The sequence below is a fragment of the Symphodus melops genome (assembly GCF_947650265.1).
Source record: "Symphodus melops genome assembly, chromosome: 1".
NCBI classification, from domain to species: domain Eukaryota; kingdom Metazoa; phylum Chordata; class Actinopteri; order Labriformes; family Labridae; genus Symphodus; species Symphodus melops.
This window is the reverse complement of record NC_136691.1, coordinates 21347256-21357390: the sequence shown is the minus strand read 5'-3', so window position 1 is coordinate 21357390 and position 10135 is coordinate 21347256. Positions and strand designations below refer to the sequence as shown.

The 10135-nt window shown below is 46.5% G+C and overlaps 1 protein-coding gene across 1 annotated transcript; it reads right to left on the bottom strand.

Moving 5' to 3' along the window:
* Positions 1 to 450: 450 nt before the first annotated feature.
* Positions 451 to 9393, bottom strand: ufl1 (UFM1-specific ligase 1). Its single transcript, XM_079352072.1, has 19 exons — positions 9161 to 9393; positions 8874 to 9019; positions 8541 to 8569; positions 7999 to 8096; positions 7633 to 7747; positions 7387 to 7517; positions 7225 to 7283; positions 6188 to 6334; positions 5924 to 6099; positions 5292 to 5471; positions 5079 to 5205; positions 3953 to 4075; positions 3676 to 3796; positions 3426 to 3592; positions 2585 to 2715; positions 2353 to 2433; positions 2153 to 2238; positions 1715 to 1895; positions 451 to 892 (listed from the first exon to the last, which is right to left on the bottom strand). The coding sequence occupies exons 1-19, from the start codon at positions 9235 to 9237 to the stop codon at positions 674 to 676; spliced, it is 2394 nt and encodes a 797-aa protein (XP_079208198.1). The 5' UTR covers positions 9238 to 9393; the 3' UTR covers positions 451 to 673.
* Between the last annotated feature and the right edge of the window lie 742 nt (positions 9394 to 10135).

The following is a 10135-nucleotide window of genomic DNA, read 5'->3' as shown; positions in this document are numbered from 1 at the left end:
ATCAAAATAATCCTCAGAGGGTTTCTGTAAAAAGACTTGTCTCTGGCGCCCCCCGGTGTCTGAAAGGAGAACAACACTTTATCCGACTGATCCTTTTTTAAAAAGCCACAAGAGATAAACAACTCATGAATATCACGCTGAGGTTTTCATACACACGAAGAAGACTGATTAAAAAGACATTTATATTCTCGACATTTCCGTGAACATCCAAATCCTTTGGTTGAATATCTTAACTCAAGGTTCCTCTCACGCCTTTCAGCCGTCTTTAAGGATTGTGATCCACAGTGGCTCAGCTGCGAGGTAAGTCCATCCAACCTGAATAAAATCCTGCACTCGAAGCCGAGCCAAAATAAATCTCGTCTCGCTCCGTGCAGTCTTCCTTTAGACTCATTTTGTCATCGGGGATTTTAAAGGTACAATAGGACTTTACAAAACAATGACTCAAACACATGAGAAGGAAGAGGAGGGTTTAATGAATTCATGGATATCGAACCCTCATTGAGGGTTAATTGGCTTTAATTAGGTTTACAGGGAGACATCCCACACAGGAATTTCACTTTCATCATTTAGAATGACATCCACACGGACCCATCACACACGGACCTCGCAGAGCTAGAAGCATCTATATGAACAATTAAGACCCTGACAGTTATCCATCATCTCAGTGACACTTTCACTCCTCTGTGGCGGGCGTCTTCTTCTGGGACAGCACTATCTCTTTGACTTGTGCGGTCAGGTTCATGAGCTGCGTGCGGACGCTTCCTTCCTCCTCCTCCTCCTCCTCGTCCTTCTCCTTCTCGTCCCCGGCCTCCTCCAGCTTCCTGTTCTGACTCTGGCTCACCAGCTGCTTCACCACCAGGCTCTGGTAGGTCGACAGCAGCTGCTGCTGCTCCTGCAATTACACGCATACACACACGCACGCACGCATACACACACGCACGCATACACACACGCATGCATACGCATACGCACGCACACGCACGTGCGCACACACGCGCGCACACACACACGCGCACGCACACACGCACGCACGCGCACACACGCACGCACGCACGTGCACACACACGCACACACGCATACACACGCATACATACATACACACACACGTTCAGCAGTTTATCTTCAGCAAAGAAACACTGTCTTACTGTGAGACAACGCAGAGCTGAAGACAAGATGTAAACAATCCTGAAGGAGCAACATTTGCTGAGCCATAAAGACCCTCCTGAAAATAAACCTGTGTAAAGGAGCAGTACGTAACTCTGACACCTAGTGTTTAAAAATGGGTACAGCAGTCTAAATTGAAAACATTGCAGAGCTCTGTCCCCCCCCCCCCTCCTCTAGAGTTGCAGGGTGGCATGCAGTGAACACTGAAGCTTCAGTGTTTAGCCAGCTCTGCATCGCTCTGTAATAACACAAGTCCTTCCTGAATCTGAAGAACTGATTCCTCCTTTTCCCTCGGGATCAATAAAGTATCTATCTATCTATCTATCTATCTTCACTTAACTGGCACTCATAAATCCTAGGGTAGCTGTTAGCTTAGCTTCATCTGACGGATGGTGCAATGTTCACATGCGGAGAGAGAGGCTTTGATTGACGACATCAGAAGTGTTTTGTTTTAATTATTGTGATGAATTCAGACTGAAGCGATGTGGTTATTGTGACGGTTCATATCGAGATAACCATGAAGTCGTGATTTATGACACCTCAGACGTACCGTGGGGATTCGACCTGTGAGGGTGCCGATGATCTGGGGCACGCAGCGCCCCGGAGCGTGCAGCATGCACTGGGTGCTGGCCTGAAAGAGCAGCACGCTGGTCAGGTGGAGGACCAGAGCGGGATCCTCCGTCTCCTTCAGCTGCTCAGTGAGAGCCTGGCGGTGCACGAACAGGGCCTGCCTGCATCACACAGAATAACGAGTCAGAAATACAGCCCAGCTTCCTGTCGGGGGGCCTGAAGTCGCTGGACCGCTTCGATGATGTCAGGGGGGGCCAAAAGAAGCAGCTTTTTCTGAGGGAGTGTTTCACATGCTCAGACTCCGTTTGTGTCTGCTGACGGTTTAAACAACGTCTGGAGTGAAGCCCAAGGATGAAAGACAGGGTGAAAGACCTGGTATTTGCTCCACAGACTACCGACAGGTAAGCATCGTCATTACCTCTCCTTCTTCTTGTCCCCCTTCTTCAGCATGAAGCCGCACACCTCTGCACAGCTCTCGATGTTGGTCATGAAGTCTTCAATCGTCTGTGAAGAACAGAGTGTGAGCAGGTTAACCGTGGCAGCGGCTGATGGAACTAACAGCATACACACACACACACACACACACACACACACACACACACACACACACACACTCACTTTGCCGTTCAGGCTGTTGTGCAGCTTCATGAGCGGTCCTCTGGTCTCCTCCGACAGTTTGCCCACAATCTTCACTCTGACCTGAGGCGACACATCAGACAGTCTGAACTAACAACTCCCACACAGCAATTTTCAAACATGGAGTCCTAATGAACTCTAAAGTGACTTAAAGAGATCTCCTCCTGGCCTGAGGAGACACACACACACACACGCACTTTGTTTCTTCTCTCACCTCGGTGCTGATGCTGCTGGGATTCTCCACGGACATCATCAGGTCAGCAGCCAGGAAGTTCACCAGGATGTTGGTGACGTCCGTGCACAGAGTCTTCAGGACGTGTTTGGCAATGAGGACCTGAGTTTCATCTGCCGGATCAAAGAAGAAGCATCAAGCTACCTCTGAATCAGAGAACTTTAGGGTGAAGGTTGGACGATTTTTGGTGGGACCGGTAAACATACAGCTGACCCAAAATCAACGTACACATGATAGGATGACGGGAAATGAAGAGTGCACGCTAGCACAAGCTAACTGTCTGTCCAACAGAAACAGACTAACTCATATTATTATCAGGGATGGGACTTGATTAAAAAATTAATCTAATCAACTCACCGCTTTCTAATTAATTAATTAAAATTAATCACATTTTAAGTGCATCTCAATATTTGCCCTAAAAAGCAACACTTCTCAGTCTAAATGGATTTTGGTGGATGAACGAATTCAATGCATCCAATTTTATTTACTTCTCAGTGTCATAAAGTTTGAAATAGCTTTCTGGTCCTGAAGACATTCACCAGTCATTTGGTCAAGTTCAGGCTGCAAGCGCTTCTTGTTTGTACTTGTGGCGGAGCTAGCGCGAAGCTAGCATGAAGCTAGCGATAAGCAAACTTTGATTAAATGCGTTAAAAAAAATGTAACTCATTATTTTCTTGTAATTAATTAATCGTAATTAACATGTTGAAGTCCCACCCCTAATCATTATAAAAACATTCTATTTCCTGTATCTTGCTGCCGCCTCAACGTCCATCATATCTGCATGTGCTTCAGTCCCCTCGGTGGTTAGCGGAGCAGCATTTACCAGAGAAGAACTTGGTCCCCTTCTCAAAGAGCCGGATGTTGTTGTACAGGTTGGTGATCTCCTCCTGAAGCTCCTTCATGCTCTTCTTCTTGTTGGCCCCTGACGGCGAGCTGCTGGACGACATGAACACGGCCCGCAGCACCTCCTGATAGGCTTTGTTCAGCGGCCTGCGGAGACACGGGCGGCGGGAGGTTAAACACACGTTCACACCGAACAGGTCACGGAGAAGGTGAGAAGCAGAGAGAGTCACCTGACTAAATGCTCGGCCAGCTCACACAGGATGTCTTCAGGGCAGTCGCTCACTCTCTCCTCTAACACCGCCACGATCTCCTCCTGGGCCATAAAGGGGGCCGCAGTCTGTTTGCTGCGATCTGAGCCGAGGTAAAACACAGGCTAATGAGTCTCAAAGGGAAACAGAGAGGTTTAACAGCCCAGAGGAGAACTTCGTGGCCAACCAGCCATCATCGTCTTGTTTCAGTCAAACAGCTCTGTGAACACGGTTAATGTGCGCAGGGAGACTTTCTTACTTTGCTGTGAAGGTCCGGTGTCCTCGTCGCTGTCTTCCTCCTTCCTCCCCTTCTTCTTGGTTTTACGGATCCGGAACTCCCTGGCATTTCCTCCCCCGCCGGATTTAACGCTGCCGCTGCCCTCTGGGAGACAGAGCAGACGGAGACATGATTTCAAATCTCATGAAACTCAGGAGTCAGATATCACAGATGTTGACGTGAGATTCAGGCCTTGTCCACACGTAGCCGGGTTTTTGTAAAAACAAATATCCTGCCCCACCTCTGTCTAGAAAAAAACGTATGTTCACTCGTTTTTAGAAAAAATTCATCCACACGTAACTGCAGAAGTGCGTTTTTAAGCACATGCCAGACCTTTAGGTGGCAGTAGTTCCCCAAATCCTATCCAATCAGAGTAAGCTTTAAACTTAAAATAATAATAACCTTCCTTAACGTCGTTGTTCTTGAACATGGAGCAGTATAAGAAAAGAGCGCCTGGACAAAAAAACAGGGCCAAACCTGCTGCGAGGGCATCCATACTGTTTCTGAATGTAAACACAGGTCGCTTACGTGACGTAAGAACATATTTTGTCGCAGGCAGTGACGTTTCGAAGCGCAAAAGCCCGGTTATTGACGTCCACATGCAAACGCATCAACGGAGAAGTCACAAATCTTCACTTTGGTTTAGGTTTTTGATGCGTTTTCGTGTGGATGAGAGGCCAAAATAGACAAATATTTTTGCTTTGTGAGATACCCGGCTACGTGTGGATGGGTATCTCCTCCTGAAGTCATGGAGATCTTTTCAGGAGAGCAGACGGGAGCTGATCTGCTTCATGTTAGCTCAAAATTCTGTTAACGAAAAAAGCCTCAAGTAAAAAATGGTTTCCTTTAAGTTGATGAAGCTGTCGAAGTTCTGCCTGTCAGACGGACGTGCAGGATGCTGCTGCCTGAGTGTTTATAGTTGTTTTCCTTTAACGAGGGTTACAGTCAGCTGGGGAGCGTGAAGTTCATTTTGCAGTCTCTCCTGAAAGCCAATCAGATTCTTCTTTCAAATTGAGCGAGAAAGCTGCAAAGGGCCAGTGAGCACGAGGATTCTTCTTTGAGCTGAACGCGAGGTCAGACGTCGATCTGAAGCAGAAGATAAACCTACCTGTAGTCTTCTTCCTGCGCTCCGCTTCCCTCTTCTCCTTCTTCGAGAGCGCCGAGCTCTCCATCAGCAGGGACGCTTGCTTCACGTCGTCTTCAGATATCAGAAATACCGGATTGTTCTTCACCTCCTGAGAGAGAAATGACAAAGTGAGTGTGCTTTTTTCACCCTCCACGAGGACGTGACGTCGCTCTGGTTCACCCGCGCATGCTGCACCTTCTGAGCCTTCTGCTGCATGCCGTCGTCGAACAGAGACAGGCAGTTACTGATGAACTTCTCGCTGACCACCACCGTCGCTCCCAGCACGCGGGCCGCCGTCTGAACGTTGGTGTTCCTCATAGCCTGGTTTATCAGCATCCCCACGTCCTCGACTGACAGGCAGCTGGGCAGGATCGGCTGCAACACAACCAAACCAGGAAAACCACAGTCAGACGAGTCGCCAGGTCGGCGTTTGGACTTTCTATAAAATGTCAAATCTGATCTAAAATGTGTAGCTTTCATACCGTGTACATTTTTAGTGCTTTTCTTCTGTATTCCATGTTGTTTTGTTTTGTTACTAACATTGTGTGTGTTTGATGTCCTGCTGCTGTAACGCCACAGTTTCCCAGCTTGGGATCAATAACGTACATCCATCTGTCCGTCTTACAGCAGCAGAACACGGCCGGCGTCTGGCGTCTCGGCTCTGACCTCATCACTCCTCGCTGTTTTATTCCACCTGCAGCAGGAGCCGACAGGTGGATGCTGCTGCAGGCAACAGCTGGAATGAGGCGTCTTCACATCAGTGCAGCTGGAGCTGACTGACGGAATGAGATCGCCTCATACGTGTGTGTGTGTGTGTGTGTGTGTACCTGTATGTCAGCCCACGTGGAGGAGTTGACGGCTTCCTCCACAGACGCCTCCACCTGGTCCACCAGAGTCTGCCCCACGCAGGCGGCTCGGAGGAACAGCAGCTTGTTGGACTTGAAGCGCTTCTTGATGTAGGCGGGGGGGTCGGGGATCCCGAGCCTGACCAGCGAATCAAACTCTGCAGGAGGGACACACCCACACTTAGACACACCCACATGACCTAAACACTGCGACCACACGTCAAGAAGCAGCGTCGTTGCTCGTACCCAGGTATCCGTTCTGCTGCAGGAACGAGTCCACCCAGGTGTTCTGAGTTTTAGAGTAAATGTCAGGGATGTACACCGCTTTGTCCTGTCGACCTCCAACCACGCTTCCTTTGAGGCGTCCGCTGTTCACCAGCTCCTCCAGCACGGCTGAGGGCGAGCGAGCGAGAGAGAGAGAGAGAGAAGTCATGAAACAAACATTAGTACTGTGACGGCTGTCAACAATCACAATCACACACCAAACGATTTAGTTATCAATCGAGTTCAACTCAAAGACCTGAGTCCTCGTCCACACGTAGGCGAGATTGTTTTTCAAACAGATTGTTTTGGGTTTTTTTAGTCTTAAAATGTCTCGTGTAAAGAAAAGTGACAGCGTCGCACAACGAGGTCAAACAGACGCACTTCACCCAAATGTTTTCAAAAATAAAATGTATTTTTACAAAACATAAAGAATAACTATGTAATAACTGAACATATTCTTCTTCACATCACTCTGCTGAATAGCTTTTACTCTTTCTTCACTCTGATCCACTTCTTCATGTTTCTGTTTTCACGCCACCTTCTGCCACCTCTGAACAATCTTTGAACCGTGATGCATGATGGTTTATAAAAAAAGAAATAAAGGGAACACTTAAACAACACAATGCAATTCCAAGTCAGTCACACTTCTGTGAAATCAAACCACTGAGGAAGCAACACTGATTGACAATCAACTTCACATGTTGTTGTGCAAATGGAATAGACAACAGGTGGAAATTATAGATAACTAGCAAGACACCCCCAATAAAGGAGTGGTTCTGCAGGTGGTGACCTCAGACCACTTCTCAGTTCTGATGCTTTCTGGCTGATGTTTTAGTCACTTTTGAATGCTACCGGTGCTTTCACTCTCGTGGTAGCATGAGACAGATGCTGCAGATGTTGATTGGGATTTAAGCTTCAGGTGTTTCCACCTCATGATGGCGGATACTGCAGCACAGACTGAAGCCTTGATTGAGTGTTAAAGAGTGTTTAAAGTGGTAAAGTCAAACCAGCGTCCTCACAGTAGAGAAGATGCTCCTGGAATCCAAACGCTCCGATCATGCCGCTCACCGGGGTCGGTCTGCGGGAAGGAGAGCAGGAAGTGAAACACTGAGCACAAAGACGAGGTTTTGACACGGAGCAGAGCACAGGAAGTGAAGGATGTCAGCTTGGAGGCGACTCACTTTGTGATGGCGCTGAAAAGCCCCCGGATCCTGGCCTTGTGGCGAGCAACGAAAGCTGGAGTAAATATGACCCCTCTGTTGTACTGGTCCATTTCTCCTTGGATGAGCTTCCCGAGGCGCTTCGACAACTCCTGAGAAGGAAAAAGAAAACAAACCACATGACGCACGGTTGACAGTAACACAGGATGAGACGACGGTAGAAAACCACTCGATGACGCTTCTTTAACGTGAGAGGGCGTGGCTCACCTCGGATAAGAAGTCTCCAGGGAGGTCATAGCTCTTACACAGCTCGGATATACTGATCAAACCCGCCTCCTGCAGTTTGTCGTTCACCTCCTCAGCCAGCCGGTCCAGGTACGTCCTGCAAGCATCAACAGGAAGAGTCGGACGTTCATCTCACGTGGTTTGAGTTCTTCATCGATTGCAACAAAGTCTGACCACACGACAGCTCGGCTATCTAAAGACATGAAGGCCTGCTTCTGCTTCACCGCGGGTGAGCGTTACGTTTAACACTGTGCTGGATGTATCAGAGCATCATGAACCCTGCTGGAGGACAGAGAGAGAGAGAGAGAGAGAGAGAGAGAGAGAAGCACTGAATGTGATGTCACTCACTCATCAATGAGTTGGCCCAGGACGAGCTGCATGCCTTTGTCAGACTTGACGATGTCGTTTGCTCGACTTTCCACATGGACCCAATCCACGTTGATGATCTGAAAGGAAAGACACGGGACGCTTCAGTGAAGAGGTCTGGACAGAGTCGCCCCTCTGTTATTCCCCTCCGTCTATAAGACTGTACAACAGCTGCAGGAGAGACTCATCTTTCTTTGTTTTCATTCCTCAGATACACACATACTGGACAATCACTTTAATGACAGTCACTTAAATATCAGTTTTAGTAAGATCTTACAGACATCATTAATAGACATTATAAACAAACTTTGGTCCCAGTACTGAGCCTTGGGGAACTCCATGTGTAATGCTCTTTATATCTGAATCCACGTTGTTCATGGGCACATACTGTTCTCTGCCACCAAGATAACTTCTCAGCCAATCACGAGCAAGACCTCTGAGACCATACCTCTCCACTTTGTTTAAAGTCATCTGGATCTGTGTGGTAGAAACATCTGGACAAAGTGAAAACTGTGCTTTCTCACCTGCTGGAGGTCCACAATGTTGATCCGACCTGAGAAAAGAGAGAGAGAGAGAGAGAGAGATAAAGACAAGGCAGGTTGATTTATATAGATCAGGAACAAGGCAATTCTAATGAGTGAATAATTTATGATTTGAAGGAGTTGAGTGTGGCAGCAGTCCTCAGGTGTTCAGAGAGTTTGTTCCACAGGTGAGGAGCGTAGTGACTAAAAGCTGCTTCACTTTGTTTGAACACTGAGTGAACCTGAGGACCTGAGCGCTCTGGATGTTTTATATTCTACAAGTAGATGTGACATGTATTTAAATGTATAAAGAGCATGTGTGCATGTCACAGGGACCTCCATGGACGTAGAGCTCGTCGCGGATCTCTCTGCTGATCTGTGCAGGAGTGATGTACTCTTTCCCGTCCAGGGTGTGGACCACGTCCAGCTTCTTGTCCTGGACCAGCTTCGTGATGATTTCAATGCAGTTCCTCTCAGAGAGCCTGCAGGAAGGATTGAACACGTGTCACAGGTGTGTTTTATTCATTACATGTGAGAGAGGGTTTAATCCCATCTACAGGAGGAACAGTTTCATGTTAGCCTCTTTAGCTCAGCTGCTAACAGCTGCTTGTTGCCGTGGTTACCTTTGAATTGTGTCGGTAAACTGCGCTCTCTGAAAGTCTGCAGCGAGCCGACGGATCTCCTCCCAGTCCGCCGCCATAGTTTCACTTTACACCTTTACACTCACTTTGTACTTTACTCAAATATCTGCTGCTAATCACACAGGTTAGCCACACGTCAACATTCAGTGACGTCGGACGGAGAGCCGGAAGGACCAAACCTCCTTCGCCCACTTTCTTCTTCTTCTTCTCGTCATTGAATTCCAGCAGGCTGTGATACCGCCCTCTGCAGGGAGAGATTAGAGCCTCTCTTATGAGAGGCCCCCAAAACTTTGCGAAGCCAAGGGCCAAATAAATACAACATACACTTAATTTAATCTTAAAATAGCAAATGTCAAACAAAAGACAGCCTTTATATTTTGTACATTCAATAAAACACACTTTAAACTGTTTACTGTATTTTATATTTTGTACATTCACATAACTCATTTTTATTTTTTTTATATTTTATTCTATTTTACTGTATATATGTTTTAAATTGAGTGTTTATTGTTGTTACATAGCCTTGTGGAACAGTCTTTATATTTCACGGCACTATATTTCACTCTGTTTGAGTATGTGACAAAAAAAAAATCTTGTTTCCTTATACTAACAATTAAAAATCTTGTTTTTCATACATTCAATATTGTTGTATTCGTGTTTTATAAATTATGTCCCAACAATAATCAACAGTAGCAATAACAAAGCCTTGTTAATTTAGGATGACATTTTTTTTCAATATTTAACAACAATATTATAATAATACTGAAATGTTTTTTTCAGGAAATGTACACAGTAATATCTAAAAAGACACACATTAACATGTACAAATATTTCCAAGAATTTAAAAAAACTTTCTGCAGCAGCAACAACATTTTTTTTCTGTCAGGAAGTCCTGTGTTCTGTATCTTAACTATCTAAAGACGAAACCTAACTTCTCAGATGTATTATTCACATTTA